Source organism: Trachinotus anak, unplaced genomic scaffold, assembly GCF_046630095.1.
Source record: "Trachinotus anak isolate AG129_WGS33_773 ecotype Australia unplaced genomic scaffold, CSIRO_AGI_Tana_v1 ptg000026l, whole genome shotgun sequence".
Taxonomy (NCBI): Eukaryota; Metazoa; Chordata; class Actinopteri; order Carangiformes; family Carangidae; genus Trachinotus; species Trachinotus anak.
Window position 1 is genome coordinate 5,300,988 of NW_027273877.1, and position 16,760 is coordinate 5,317,747.

Consider the following 16,760-nt stretch of genomic DNA (forward strand, 5'->3'; position numbering starts at 1 on the left):
GATACAAGGCTGATGGTAAAAAAAAAAACACAATTACAGAACGAGACTAATGGCTCACACAGCTTGGACTTTCTATTTCTGCTCCAACAGGACTGTCTCACTGCGACACACATACAGTACACACACTATGTTCACACGTTGTGAGACTCCCACCACCCACTCCAGCATAATATGCTATTTTTAACTCCCATCCTGCCTCGTTCCAACAGCCAGAGAGAGAAAATATAGTTGCCTAATTGCCAGTGCAGTCGTTTCTGTCCACAGCTACCGAATACAGAACTAAACGAAAACACACAGTTTGTACAAGCTAGCAAACACACACAAAAGACCAAAACATCCATTACTCTAAGTAGTGACAAAGCAAATTATACACACACACAGCTGACATCAGCAACTACACCCACAGATCCATGTTTAAACAAGTATTATCACATGAACAGTAATGCACACACACTTAAACAGCTGATTATAGGCATCAGAGGTACTTCATCAGCAAATGGTGCATACACACAAACTGATCCACTACACAACCAGGACACTTTCTCTCTCACAAACAAACAGGATCTTACTGCGATGCGGAGCAGGGTAGCCCTGACGGCGGCCCATCGGTCCAGTCGTCTGTCAATGACCAGGATGAAACCCACTCCTGATGCTGCAACACTGCAGGAGAGAGGCACACACTGTTAAATCACCACTACAGATTGTTAAGGTCTACACAACAGGTTTAACTAGTGAACATTATTATTGGACCTTCATGGAGCGAGATGAAGATTAAGGAATAAATTCATGTTCCATCAGTTTTATTTAACAGAAATTAAGTACATTTTCAAAAGTCTCGATTTTTGGCACTGCATTTCCCAGAGATCACTTGTCTCTCCAGGAGCGTTGCAGGAGCTGTGCTATGTTTTTCCTCTGTTCTGTTTAGAGGAACAAATGCAAAAGCTTCCATCAACTGTCATCAGGTTCATCATTATAAATAACACATGATTGCATAGATAAAAATTATATTTAAAAATGCTTGTGAGAGGAAAAAATAATATATAGGGATAAAAACTAATGCTAATGGTTAAAATCTTGGTGCCAACTGCTTTTGTGTCTCTAGTCATCATTTGTCATCAGTGATGATTATGAGACCCTTGTGATTGCCATGGCAACCTTGGCTCTGCGTTAATGTGTGTGTGTGTGTGTTGTGTGTGCATGTAAAAACCTTGCCATTCATTCCACAGGCAGTGCCATATGTAACAGGCTCATTAAGCTAATGTGTGTGTGTGTGTGTGTCAGTGTGTGTGTGTGTGTGTGTGTGTGTGTGTGTGTGAGAATGCAGCAATGCCAGCAAAGGTCCTGCTGCACAAATTGACATGCATCCTCACACCTAAACACACAAGCAAAAAGGATGAAGATTAAAGGACAACACACACATACACACACACATACACACACACTGTGGGGCCAACATATGAATACTGCTGAGTTGATCCATCTGGGTGTCATTATTAGCCAATTTTTAGCATCACACACATTCATATTAAGAAAATGAACACACTACACTACCCCGTGAACGCTGCGACAGCAAATCCTCAATCCATCTCTAGTGGGTAAAATATTCAAAGCACATGAAGGAAGCCAGTTGAAATGGTAAAATCTGCTAATCCAGGTTAAAAACAGCACAAAAATCCTTAATATTCCAATGTTATCATCCAAAAATAATCCAATCGTCCCTCATTTTTCCTTTTCCCGTTGTTGCCAGTGTTCAGTTCCTGCATCCACAATCATCTGTTTGCAGCTCGCAGACGGAGAGAGGTGACCGTTCACATCCTTAAAGAGCATCTCCCTCCTCCTTCTCCTTCTCCCTCCGCTCCTCTACCACCCGCCTCCCGCCCTCGGCCAATTAAAGCTAAGCTCTGCATCTTGCTGTTCCCCCACAGCCAATCAGAGCTCAGAGTGCAGCCGATCGGCAGCCGGGTGCAAATAGCTGGTGGGGAGAAAGGGAGGGGACTCAGAGGTGGGTGGGTGGTGGAGGGGCTGGGGGTGTATGAAAGGTGATGAGCAGCAAAAAAAAAGAAGAAAAAAAAAATCTGATACACAGAGGCCGCCATGACACACACACATACATACACATGCATATATGTATATACATCTACAGATGAATACGTCCTTTTCTCCTACCTTTAATTATGTGTGAATGTGAGAGTATATATGTGTGCAGAGTGTGTAATGAGTGCAGCACTCAGTAGTAAAGGAAAGGTGAAAGAAAGGGAGGGGAGGTGAGAGGGAGGAGGGACAGAGGGGGGGGGGGGTGAGGAAAGAAAGAAGAAAGGAGGTGTGGATTATGATTTCATTTGAATTTAATTAGCAAAACAAATTGTGCTGAGTTTAACCTGAAGCCACACCCAGATCTTTCTCTCAGAGCTGCGGTTCTTAGGGTAATTTATTTTGAAAAATACTTTTAATTATAATTATACACATCTTCTGCCTGCATTTACACCAAGATCATTCTGTCTATAAGAAGGGAATCTTAAGAGGACTGTTGTCTTTCTCCCTGCAACTCACCATTGTATCCTTTATTATTTATTATCAATAACACCTTTTCTATAATCTTTGTTTCTGTAAAATCTATTTCTTCATGTCCTTTGTGGCTTTTTCCTTGTGGCATCGCTTTGGTATTGTGCTGACATCTACTGGCTCCATGTGGTATTACACCTCCAATTTGTTTGGCCTCTTCACAGTTTGTTTTATGTGTGTGTGTGTGTGTGTGTGTGTGTTTGATGCTAACCTGGGGATGCTGGTGAGGTAGTTGAGGACATTTTGGACCTCCTCCTCCTCCAGCTCGCTGAAAGCTGGGAATTCTGGGAAGACGATGATGGGGTTGCCGTCTAACCCACGGCCCCCTGGAGAGACAGAGGTCAGGGGGGAGATCACAGAAAGGTCAGCGTGACATCCAGGCAGTGTCAGTCTGAGGTTTTGGCATGTTGGTGATTTCCTGTTGATTTATTTTACACGACAGCTGGATGGAAAATACTGAGAGACACCTCACACATACAACAGTGACAGTGTGTTAAAGAGTCAAACAAGTGAATTAGATTAAAGTTGTGGTCAATATTTGTAATTTCTAAAGTGAGTTGACACAGGGCAGATGTGACTCTGAATCTTTTTTTATTTCACAGATTCAAATATCTTTAAAGCGTCACCAGGATTACAAAAGAAACATGTCCTCACCTGATCAAATGCAGCATCCTAAATATCACACATTATATACTGATTCAATTATTTTCCATTGTGTCCTGAATTATGTGAATTATGGGAGTTAAAAACTTTTCTAAACTCTAAAGAAAATTTTTAATAGAGGAGAAAAAATATAATTTAATTTCCTCAAACACTTCTGACAAATAACAACTCCACCTCCAAAAGGACAAAGCAAAAACTTCTCACAATGTATTAAATCAAAAGGGCCACACACACACACACACGCACTCACTTGGCTGCATCTCTATTTCGTTGGTGGGTCAAGTTGCAAAGCACATCATCATGGAGATAAATTATTCACATGCCGTCACTAGAAAGGCATTATCGTCATGGTAACCCAACACAGGGCCCTAAGCGCGTGTTTCTCTGTGCATACGTTTGTTCCATGTTTGTGTGCAGAAGTACGGCTTGTGCATGTGCGTTTAAGTGTGTGTGTGTGTCCTATCTGGGTCAGCCTGTCATCAGTAACGGACGAAAGTGAAACTTTTCTTGCAGACTGGTCCGTTGAGAGAGCAGAACTCTCTCTTTTCTTCATTCTGAATCTGCCCTGGGCTTTTAAACTTTAAAAATGACCTTATAAAACTGTATTTTCACATGGATCCATATTCCACCTCATCATTTCGCCTTGAATCAGCTCTTCAGTGATGTTCAGTGGGATTTTGCGGGGGCAGGTACCATGTGATGCCTGGTGTGCTGGGTTGTGCTCGGCTTCAGCTGCTGGCTGTTTTTGTCTTCGCCATGACAAATTATATGTAATAAAAATATCTTCAGTATAAAACATATAACAAGTAGAGAATACAGACAAAGAGCCCTTAAGTTAAAGATGAGCTGCTCCGTGTATATAATCCAGAGTTGTTGAGGGAATCAGATGACGAATGAGCATATTAAACATCAAGAAAAAAATAATTTCCACGTCTAAAGGAAATTAGGCTAAAAAAGGCTAAAGGTTAGTTAGGTCAATGCTTTAAGAGCTCCAATCCAGAGGGCAGGGCCTCAAATAAACCTTAATTACATACACAGTGTTGACATTTTTTCCCTATGTGACTAATGTATTCCTCCCAACACAGAGAATCCGAGAAAACTGTCAAGAGGTGCAGGAGTGATGCCACTTTAAAGTCTGTAGACTGAGTAGAAGTGGAGCTATTTCTGGAATCTGGATAACAAATCTGCGTTTGCATGTGCTTAAAATGTTCCTGCTGTCAAAGACGCTCCTGTTGCGGTTTGACAAAAGAGAAAAAAAACTGTCAACGGTGCAGACTTCAAGCTTTCAGTAGACTTGAAAGTAGTGGTTAGTCGTCGTTGTATGAATGTTGCACAAGGATTATCCCAAAATTATCTACAATGCAACAGGGATAAAGACAAATATTTTGATATATTAATTAATTAATTAATTATTATTGCACTAATAACCTCACTTTGCTCAGCCCTTACATTAAACCTCCTTTAGTTTGTATTTTTGCAGCAACATCCGAATTCTCCAATCTGATCTAACCAACACTGCCTATTTGGGAACAAACAGGCATCTGTCTGTGAACTTCACCACCTCACCTCTAACACAATAATTTAACCGTGTTACATTGTTCCATGTAATTTCATTTGTTAAGCACTTTTACTTTTTTACTTTTAAAAATGTAGAAAAAAAAAGTTTTGTTAGCAAATGTTTACTTGCAGTTGCAGTTAATTTGTGCTGTTGAGCTTGAGTTATATTTGAAGTGGCTGACTGCAGCCCTGGTGCAGTGGCCCCCACATCCCAAGTATATTCATGATGTTCGGGAGAGAGAGAGAGAGAAATCAAACCAACCTGGCAGGATGGCAAACTGTTTCTGGAGTTCAGAGCCGATTTCTGCTGCACACAGAGGCCCATCCTCCCTCTGCAGGATGTCATCTGGAGAGAAACAAAGACAGACAGAGAGAGAGAGAGGTTATATTTGTCAGATATTAATGTCTTCATGCGCAAAAAATACCCTCATTACAAGTCGGAGGTTCTCAGCTTTTTGTAATTAAGGACACCTGATTGCGATCGTGTTGTGAGGAGCAGTGTTGGTCCTTTTTTATTCTGATGCATCTGATTCAATCACGTTTATATGAAATGAACCTGTCTGGCAACCTTTCCTAGCCTTGTCGTTACATGGAAAAAACACTATTTAACATGAACTGAAAATACTGTATGCTGATATATAAGTGGAGGAGGCCAGGCTGTGGGAAGAAAGGAGGACAGATGAGCGGAGGAGCGAAAGAGGAGTGAAGGAGCTGTTAGAGAAGAGGAGAAAGGGGAGAAAGTGAGGTAGAGGCACCATGAGGGGATGAAGTAAACAGCATTTGGATTTCCTCTTCTCTCTGGTCAAGGTGGATTACAGTAATCTCATTTATCCCGCTGAGACATGTAGACACAGAGAAAGATGGAGATGGAGAAAAAGCATTCTCTCCCACCCATTGTGTTGCTACATGTGCTGCATGTATGCCAAACGCCACAAAGAGGACTGGTAATTGTGTATTTATCATGTGTGCATCTGTGAATGAAAGCTGAGAATTTTTTTAAATTTATTTTTATGTCTCTGTCATCTTAATCGTGTGTGATGGAGCATCACTGTGAAGTGTGTGTGCATGTAGACAAAGGCTGGCACTGCGGCTGGCGGAAGCAAAGTGTGGTTAGGTTTCCAGGCAGTATGGTGGGGCTGGCAGCGAGAGGCATGAATTACCATCCCAGTGCAAACCAAACAAACTGTTCACACTTTAGAGAGGAGCATTACACCCCACAGGAGAAGCTGTTCTGCCTGAATATGAGGCTCCAACGCTGGTGGTGAGGAGGGTATGCTTGTTTTAATCTCAATGAGAACAAGAAGGGCACTCATACACCAGAATTTAGAAAAAAAAGTCATAGTAAATTCTCCGGATCTGCTCCAGATTTAATGGGTTTGTCACTGGCCCATGCCCCATACCTGCTCCAAGGTGGGAGCAAATCAGTTCAGTCGTTTTTGTGTAATCCTGCTGACAGACAAAAAGACAGAAGGTAATAATGTCTCCTTGATGGTGAAGGAAACACTCAGCTAAGGTCAGTCCACTGCCCATCCGACGTGTAATATACATGAGAGCTGACGACTTGAATTTTAAACTCAAGTCAGACTTAAACAAGGACTTTGAGATTTCACTTGGACTTGACTGCTCTGAGACTTGGAAGCAACAACATCACAGCACTCAGTGACCTGAAAGTCTTGAGATTTACACGCAACTTGCTTATGGGCAGATTACCACCTCTCACACATGCAGCCCTACCTCGACAGCAAGGACTGCCAGCTGCCGCCAGCTTTCGACTTCACCCGCTCGCCCTTCGTCAACTAATCCTTCGCATTCAAGACTGTGGTTAAATATAAGACTAATAACCAAAAGCAACCAAACGATTTCAGGTGGTCACACAACTAGTATTCTCCATCATACATAATCTTTTAAGAGGTATTCTTCAAGAAAACTGCACATGATGAATTCTGTAACCTGCAGCGGCTCCATATGATCAAGACACCCAACAGATTAAGAGCTTAGATCCTAAGTAATGCTATATACAGTGTGTCAGCATGCCACTGGCTAGACAGTGACTCATACCACATACTGTCCCATGTCTCGTGTAGTTCACACTTAGCGGCGAGCGGCATGTGTGAGAGCGCCGGCAGCTGTTTACAGGATGTTTGGGATACACTTAGCTTCACGAATAAATAGGTAGAGCAAAACACATGTAGCTGTGGTCAGGCAGGAATCTAATATACTGGAGGTTTACAACACTGACTGGCACACACACACACACACACAGTAATAATGCCAGTAAGTCGCTGGGCATGGCTCCAGATATCAGGGGATTACATTAAGATGTCACAGCAGTGAGTCAGGAGCCATTCAGCTTCTGTCCACACACCCTGGACCAGACATGACACTGACTGAAAACATACGCAACTATCATCTGTTAGCGAACTTTGAACTGTATCTTTAAGCCGGATGCAGTTTAAAGGGATGGTAAACGTGGCACTAATGCAGGTTCACTTTAATAACCTTTAACAAACCACGGAGCTGACCAGCCTGTAATTTCACCAAGAAGCAGCATCTCTGCTATAATTATCTTCTACTGCTCCACAAACCAGAGAGGAGGAGGAAGAGGGGAGGACGTTTCTCTTCACAGTGCCACCTAACACACATTTTAACATGACTGAACATATGATATATTTGGGGAAGACTGTGTGTGAGCAATGTTGCGTGAGGGTGTGTGTTTCGGTGTGTTGTGGGCTCACTGAGCCAGCTGTCAGTTCAGTGTGTCAGGCAGTAAAGCTCTGTCTCTGGAGCGCAGCCAGACGTGTGCAGCGCTCTCACTCTACTGTATCTATAGGAGAGTGTGTGTGTGTGTGTGCGTGTGTGTGTGTGAGAGAGAGACCTCCAGACTTAAATCTGACCCAAACACCTGTGACCTGGTCCTGGCAAACAACAGCAGCCCACATTCATAGACTGTGTAAACATAGATCTGTTGGTAATATTTTATTCTGTGTGATAATCCAGGACATTTTCAGATATTGTCCTTTCTGCTCTTCTTTATTTGCCAAATCCACTTAAACAGTAGTTTTTCCAGTGGACTTTAATGGAAGCACATGAGCTGTGATAATGTCAGGGAGTGATAGGACAAGCAAAATTGTTTTTGTGGGGTTTCTTTGCCCAGCCAGGAAATTGACAGGGTGAATAACAGCTGATCCACACTCTGTTTTTATTGTTATCGCTCAGACAGAAAGAGCAGGTTGGCAGCACCTTCACTGATTCAATGATTTGTAAGCTTCCTGCATCTGTTTTCAAACTATATCCAAACAAGAGAATAGAAAAGTATAATCTCATATTTGATACCCAGTCACATATTCACATAAGGGAGATGCAATGATTTCCTCAAGCTGAAACACACAGCGCACACGGCTCGTGAACTACAGGGGTGAATGGTGCAGACATATCAGACATTCAGGCGTCTGGCAGCTTTTCACTGCTGCTGAAACTCTAAAACTCCCTGCTTTGTCCTCAGTGGAATGAATGAAATTAAACTATAGCGGCGAGGCTGCGAGCGAACCCCTTTACCCACCAAACACACACACACACACACTGGAAGTGGGGCAATGCAGCAAAATACAAATAGTGATTATGGGGGGCCTAGAAAGAATGTCCCCCCGCCTCCTTGTACCCTTCCCCCAAGCCCTGACATCCCCAATTCATTCATCTTTTTTTTCCTGTGGCTGAGCTGAGGGGCTAAATGATACATGACCCAACAATCTTCCCATTAAAACTAAATAACACACCATCGACTCTTTGACTAGGCTCAGTTCAGTTCAGTAGGATTCGTTTCCTGTTCAGGAGTTAAATTAGCTTTGAAGTAAAAGTTGCTCTCACTTATGTCCCAACATAATTAATTTGAAACAATTAGACACATGTGACAGGCTTCCCTGCATGCATCATCTCGGGGTTTAAATAAAGCTTTAGAGGAGTTTCCACATCACACTGCAGCGAACTAAAGCTGGGCCATTTCACACTCTTGAGAGTCTTGCAGCCGAAAGCCTGTTTGTGTGTGTGTCTGTATATGTGAGAGAGAATAAGCCCTGGATTTAAAGGGGTGAAAAGATAGTGAGGAGGGGGGAGGAGGAGGAGGAGGAGGAGGGGGGAAAGAGGCAGTCGGAAAAAAAAAAAAAGAGCGTAGAGGTGCTCGTGTCTCAATAGGATGAAATGGAGGACAGGGTTTCTTTACACATGCCTACATATTTAATGTGTTGGCCTGGTGCTAGCTGATACGGTGGATGTGTTTTCTCGGTGGTAGGGGGGTCAAGAGAAGTAACACACTTCACAACTGTAAAACACACACCGTCATGTACCTACACTACACACAGCCTCATTTCTTTCAGTCCAGCTGTGATCCAGAAATCATTTGATCAAGTTGGCGAGTAATAATACATTTCAAATATTTCTACTTTTATTTTGACACAGTCAATAACTAGCAGAAATTATTTTTGTAGTATATCCCATCATCAAAAGACTTTCTAAGAAAATCCTTGAAGCTACAACGATTAGTTGATAAGTCAACTAGTTAATTAATTGATTAATTGTCTTGGTTATATTTCACCTTGGGCTGCTGGAAATTACAGTACCATTTTTTTTTTCTTTACTATTTTCTGATAATTTCTGATTTAGAAAATAATCGGCAGATTAGTCAATAGTGAGAATAATCATTAGTCACATCCCTATGTTTTTTTTTTTTAAGTATGAATGCAATCCCTAACTCTGCGAGGGTATTTTTAGAGATGTTTTTAAAGCTCTAACCTCATGCTTGCATAATAAAGAAGCACGTGCAACATCTGTCCTCCCACATGATTGAAAATATTATTTAGTTTGGCTGTAGTTTACTGTTGGTGCATGATGATGAGTAGGTGCACTGGCCTTCAAACACCTGATCTGAACCTTGCAAAAAAATCCCAGCAAAACAACATCTCACCTCTACACAGTTAAACTGATTGAGCGATTACAATGATACTGAACACAGTGTGTGTTTGTGTGTGTTCAGATGTGATTACCGCTAACACTCCTTCACAATGTAATTTGTAAAAACTCAATTTGTAAAACAGGACACACTCTGGTTACGTCAGTAGGTCGGGGTGAGAGAGAGGCAAGAGCCCAATTAAGTCTCATAAAGGTACAGTCCATTACACGTAGTCAAAGCACCAACAACTGATGCAGACCCAGCTAACATTGTCTATCTCACTCACAAAAACACAAAGACAGACACACACACACACACCTCCTCCTTTGTTCTGCAGACGTGCTCCTACAGGTTTTCATTGCTAAACGCACACTGTCAGTTCAAAGCCGACAGCCAGCTGTTCTCCGCTGGTTAATGGCTGCCAGCGCTGGCGACCCGGTCAAAGTTCAAAGCTACAGGAAGCTGGACAGCCGTCTGATGTTCACCACAACACACATGGACACACACACACACACACACACAGGAGCCTCTCTGAGGACTGTGCAAACAAAAACAAGCACGACATGGTTGGACGCAGGGGTGCTACAACACACAGACATGACCTCAGACACAAAAACAGTAGAGAGACAGATCTAATCGTGGTCCAGTACATCTCTTTTAAAAAGGAGCCAGATTATCTAGAGATGTAAAAGTGACAAAATAGATTTGACTTAAATTAATAAAATTGTAAAATTGCTTTGAAAGTTTTTTATATCAAACATATGCATCAGTTCTTTGTCCCAGCATCAACACCTCAATATAGCAGCAGTTTCAACAGATAAGTTTCCCATTATTGCACATTTAAGTCGTTAATATTTACGTCACCATGCTAATGTCTGCCTAACCTGCAGAGATGTTTGTATTTCTACTACCATTTGTAATAAATCCACTTTCCTGATGAATAGCTGTTAACAAGAAGAGGAATTACCGATGATACAGTAGTTTTAGGTGAATGCAACAATCTAAAGACGCCTTTCACACTGTTGCGCGTTTGAACTTGATGAATTTCAGCCGAGTTATAATATGCACTATAAATAATGCCTGATGAAATGATATCAAAGATCAGAAACATAGAGGATCACATTTTTTTTTACAACTTATATGAAGACGTTCATAATAGAAGCACAGCGTCACTATGACAGATGCCCGGCACTCAGGCGTCTCTGAGACCCTCAGCTCTTCTCTGGTATGCACCAAATGGAGAGGATGGACTTGGAATGTAGACTTGAAGGCACTAGGATGGAGAAATGAGGTGTGTATGTTGTGTGTGTGTGTGTGTGTGTGTGTGTGTGAAGGGGAGTGTGTGGGAGGGTGGGGGTTAAAAGTTGCTGTGCTGGTATCAAATGCCAGCAGAGAGATGGCCAGTCGCACCCATGTGTGTGTTTGCATATAGGAAAGCAAGGATTTGCCAGCCGCTCTGCAGCTGTATGTGTGTGTGTGTGTGTCTGCACTTGTGTGAGGGAATCCAAGCTCTATTATCTGGCATCACAGTCAGGGTTTACCAAAGTCCCATCTGTCACTGCTGGGGGACAGCTAACACACACACACACACACACACACACACACACACACACACACACACACACACACACACACACACAGGACAAGGCCTGGCTGGCACACACACACCACGCCAAACAACAACTGGGTCACACAGGCCAACAGTGGCCTGGAATATGTGTGTGTGTGTGTGTGTGTGTGTGTGTGTGTGTGTGTGTGTGTGTGTGTGTGTGTGTGTGTGTGTAGTGGGCCCATCCCCAAACACAGAGCTTGAATTAGAGTGGATCAGAAAAACCAGCAGCAACCAGACAAACATTAAAATATTACTGATGTCGCAGGAATTCAAGCCCGACTGTTCGGGCTCCTCGGCTCTCTGTGTGCAGCCAGAGCTGCAGTAGGAGGTCACTGAGGACATTCCACATTAATATCACTTTTATTTACACCAAATTTTCCAGAAATGATCCCAGTTCTAAGCAGCTTAATTTGAGCACTACTGCCTCCTGACATTCAGTGTAGACACTTCAGTGTGATCCAGTGCAGGGACAAGTTGTCTGGTCTGATGTGTGGCATTTCAGGCTTCCCAAGACCTGCTTCATAATAATCCTGTAAAGGATTATGATAAATGGATTTACTTATTTTATATTCATTTAAAAACACATAAAAACCAATGTCCTTTCAATTTATTTCAACTCCAGCACAAAATAAATCTGCAAATATGATTTTGTTTTTATATTATTCACACTGTCAGCTGTGCGTCATGCAGCCATTTCCAGTATCTATATTCATTTTCAGCAGTAGCTTCTTCGCAATAAAGTCAAAAGTGATGTCCTCCTCAGAGGAAGAACAATGGCTTCGGGCTCGATGCTGTCACTGGCAGCGAGCCCTGATCTACTGAATAGATGGGTCGTATCATCATCTCAGCAAAACAACACACTACTGTCCCTCTGTCTGCAGTCTGCCGTCACAACACACACACAGACACGCAACCGCTCAGAGGCTGAGTTCCCATGCAGTCTTTAAAGAAACTGTATTCAAACATGCTCCAAGGACGACAAATATACAAGTATACAAATCATTAATGCATCATTTTTCAAATTGAAATAAGTAAATTGCTCTTTAATATCACCTAACGTCAAAATAACTTGTAGCTACACAACAATGATGAGTGCTAACAAATGTTTCTTTTGCTATTCAGCCAATAAAAGTCTCAACTTCAGGTGAGCTCATGTTCTCAAAATAAAGATAAAGGGAATTTTAGACTGGTGCTGAAAGTTAATGGTTATGTCCCACATTGTTTAAAATGTGGCCTGTGACAGGTGTGTTTCAAAGACTCACCAAACCATCACACACAGCACCAGACTAAACTTTCCTCATTTCTGCAGTAAATGCAGACAGAATCAACACAGCAGCAGAGCCAACACATGGATGATCTTGCTGTGCTGTGAGTATCTGATAGCGGTCCGACTGGCCTGGGAGCCGGTGTGACCTTTCTGCAGCCAGAAGGTCGTTACTTTTGCACTGAACCTCCGCCTACAACAGAAGCAAATGCATGTAACAGACCTGCTCCCTCGTGGGAATTTAACACACTGTGAGTTGTTGGGAGATCTGTGGTTTGCTCACTGAACTACAAAGCTTGTACTTGCAATCTTGTGGCTTTAAATCCTGGTCCTCCTCCCTTCCTCTCTCTCTACCATTAGAGAGGAAAAAAAAACAGACAGTAAAAGCTCAGCGGAGAGTAAAACCAGCAGATATAACTATAGCCGTGTTTTTGTTTTTTTTTTAGCTGCCTCTGGCCATAGCTACCAGACAACTACACAGAACAAAGAACATGAAAACTGAGAAAGACAGAGTGGGGAGGGAAAAGGGAAAAGGACATACGCAGAGCGAAAGAAGAATCCAGGAGGACTCTGTTTTTACTTGCCCTAAAAGAAACTTGCAGCTCTAGGAAAAAAACGATCCGACTCTTTTACACAATGACATCATGCACTTATCTCTTACAATAGTCTTGCAAATATAACAGTCTTAGGCTCCTTGCGTGGAAAGTTAGCATAATGTGCATGACCAACATGTTTAAATGGATATGCACCACAGAAGTTAAACAAAACCACCGCCTCACAGAGGAAAGTAAACTAAAGACGATAGTACAGAAACAGCGCTGTGATCTTGGCTAGTGCAGAAATGTGATCATAATAAGCTGGTAACTGTGGAGAAGTTGAGTAGGTCAAAATTAAAAGGTCAGCGGCCCCTCAAGAGAAAGTGATCCCTCTTTTCAAAGCCTGTAGGGCCATGCTGAAAAGAAAGGTCTGAATTGTCGCACAGTGCCCCAGAACAGGAAGTACAGCTTTTCAGAGTAATTTTCAATTCATTTAATCTAAGTTATATAATAATTTTTCCTTTTATTTTGACAGCAGGTTTGCAGAATGTACATAATGCATATTAAAGCAGCACCCCACCAATTTCATAGTTTGAGTTTATTTTAAAGAAGTTTGCCAGGTAGGGAGGTTCAGATGAGTTGAATTATGGGAAGTGTAGAGTCCAGTCGTGCAACCCCCCCTTTACTGAAACTAAGCTAACAATAAAACTTAGCCATATAGCTTAAGATAAAAAACATATGTGTTATTTACTGTCATGAAATGGATTTCAGGTTATATCCATTGACTCCCAGCGCGAGGGCCTTATAATGGAGATGTGTATTCACAATCAATATGTTTGATTTGTTGTATTTTGTTGTTGCATTCACTCTATCCCCTCTCAGGGATCACTAAAGATTCATCCCGGACGTTTACTCTAATTAGCTCTGTATTGACTTTATTGATTATGTTCTCTTGCTTACAGTGTGTTGTTGTGTTGACAGCTCATCTGTAACTAGCAGCTATTCGTTGTTAATGGCTCTCGGGGATGAAATTAATCGACTGAAAGGAACAGTACATTACATCCAGTGCTGCTGCTGCCAAATCCAATACAAACAGGTCTTTTTAAAGCAAATAAATGTTTCCTATTCTTCTGAAGAGCACACACCCATACACACACACTGACTTGCACACACACACAGATCCATGTGCCAGACTGCCTTGTGGGAGCTTAGCTGAGACTTGTCAACCTCTAATCGAGACGTGGAAAAAAAGCAATGCTCTGTTCATACCTAAGTAGGCCTGCTTAATTACCGACCTATCTGTGTGTTTGTGAGTGTGTGTCTGTGTGTGTGTGTGTGTGTGTGAGCAGTACGGCCTCTTAAGTTAACCTCAGTCCATCTGCAAGCAGAGCAAACACAGCAACACCAAAACAAAAGACACCGCACTGCAAACACACCTGAAAAAGCCCACAGAGAGCCAAGAAAAGCAAGACAAAATCTCTATGGATTATTGTCAACACTGTTATTACACACCAGAGCAAACAAAAAAAAATGAACAAATGAGACAGAGTCAACCAATGAACACACAGAAACACAACAGAGACTGGAAATAAGGGGGAGGAGATGCTGACATTCAAACACTCAAAAGGGTTTTGTCCTCATGTTGCTCCCAACTGACAAGAGGAAACGTGTTAATGGGACAAATGTGATTAAGATGCTGTCAGTGTCTGCTGATGTGTACTGTACTGAGTGAGGAGGAACTAACCTCACTTCAACACACAGTCAGGACCCTCAGGGAAAAAAAAAACAAAAACAAAACACACACACACTGTCCACTTTCCACTTTAGATTGGATTATGTAACTGATAGATAGTAATGCCTTCAGCAGGAGAAGCATCTTTGTGCAATGAGACAAAATCAATGTGGATAACAAAGTCAGGTCATGTTTATTCGTTTAGACCATTCATAAAGTGGTTTACACTCATTTATAAACTGCTTTTTATATCTATTTATAAAGTGCCTTCAACAAGGGAGATTTGTTACACAGGGATGATGACTCCTGAATGTTTGTGTGTGTGTGATAAGAGAGTTTAGGGACTGGTATGTTCAACATTTTGTCCAACATATTTTTACAATGATTGGCCAGATTGCAATATTTTGTACTGATATTCATGGTAAATATCAAGTATGAAGACGATTGACTGGTCACAAGTTTCTTTGGTCTTGGCTTGGTCTTAAAAATGCTTCATCTTAGACTCAATTTAAAGGTACCCTGTGGAGTTTTCTTGTAAACACACAAAAGTTATATAAACACAAGAGCCGCACAATAAATCAAAATATAATAAAAATACCAACATGGCCAAGTGCAATTTCCCCGGCCTACAAATCATATTCTCCAGGCATAAGGGGACATGCTTGTTTGGTAGAAGCCCTAACAAAATCAAACCGTCATCTTTTTAAAGTTTTCAATGCTTATGAAATGCAAAAACGAAAAAATGCCAAAATAATTGCATTAGGATTTTTTTTTTTTTTTTTTGCATATCATGGAGGGTGTATTCTTGAGGTCAAACAAACATGTTAAATAAACTTCCTTCCTCATCAAATATTGGCAAAGCCTATTTTTATGTGATGTGTATGTGCATCCTTGTGAGCTTTAATGATACAAACTCAGTAGCACTACTAACTTTAAGGGGTGACGACTGATTCAACACCATGACAAATGTATCTACCTGATTTTGCATTTTTATTTTGTGGGTTATTAGATTTTGAATAGTCTGTGGTCGTTCCTCACAGGAAGAAACTACACACTTTAGACGCACTACTTCAAAGTGAGTCCGCTGTGTGGTGCAGGATGTGATGAACACTGCAGCTCCTCAGACTTTGTGGATTAAAAGCTGAACAAACAGAAAACTCTAACTCCACTTAACCACCTGGTCGACTTGTGATGCCAAACACTGTGTGATGTTGCACATGATAACGACTGACACCGTGCACAAGTGTGCACAAAACACACACACACACATCCATACAGGACAGCACCTGCAGAATTCTCATAGTCTTATCTTTTTCTACAAAACTCTAACATTAAATACTACCTGTCTCTCTCTCTCACACACACACACACACACACACACACACTGTACCTGTCATCATCTTCAGCTGCAGCCACAGCCTGGTGATATCGTGGCAGAGTTGAGACACTCGGTTCAGAGCCATTGTGTTGCGGGTACATGTATGCCCCCCTCTTACACACACACACACACACACACAGTTACAACACACTCACACACAGCCACATGTTCTGTCAGAGGACATCACGGTGAAAGTTCAGGCAGTCCATTCCGCCACAGCCGAAGACTTCAGCTGCTTACTGAGCTGTCACTGCGCGGCGCAGCCCACACGCACTCACACACACTCCCACACACCTCCCCCCCTCCTCATTTGTGCCAGCCAGTGAGGCGGAGTTTCAGATGGTCCGCCTCCCCAGTTTCACATTTCACACTGCTTTCATAGATAGATAAAGAAAAAGTGCTTGTGACAGAATATGGAAAAACCTGAATAAAAAAAATGCAAACACACAGACACACACAGACACACACACACACACACACACACACACACACAGAGAGGAAAAAGCAATAGAAC

General features: G+C 42.0%; 1 protein-coding gene across 5 annotated transcripts in view; it reads right to left on the reverse strand.

Moving 5' to 3' along the window:
* mcf2la (mcf.2 cell line derived transforming sequence-like a) overlaps positions 1-16,760 on the reverse strand; it is a 46,154-nt gene that overhangs the window by 16,337 nt on the left and 13,057 nt on the right. For 3 of the 5 annotated variants that reach the window (XM_071464915.1, XM_071464916.1, XM_071464917.1), the window contains 3 exons: positions 5,045-5,128; positions 2,774-2,888; positions 570-660 (listed from right to left, as the gene is read on the reverse strand). In XM_071464915.1, coding sequence (XP_071321016.1) covers positions 570-660; positions 2,774-2,888; positions 5,045-5,128 — 290 coding nt within the window. Of the gene's footprint in view, positions 1-569; positions 661-1,551; positions 2,200-2,773; positions 2,889-5,044; positions 5,129-16,258; positions 16,530-16,760 lie in introns of those variants that run through there. The other 2 variants (XM_071464914.1, XM_071464918.1) reach the window with 2 other exon arrangements.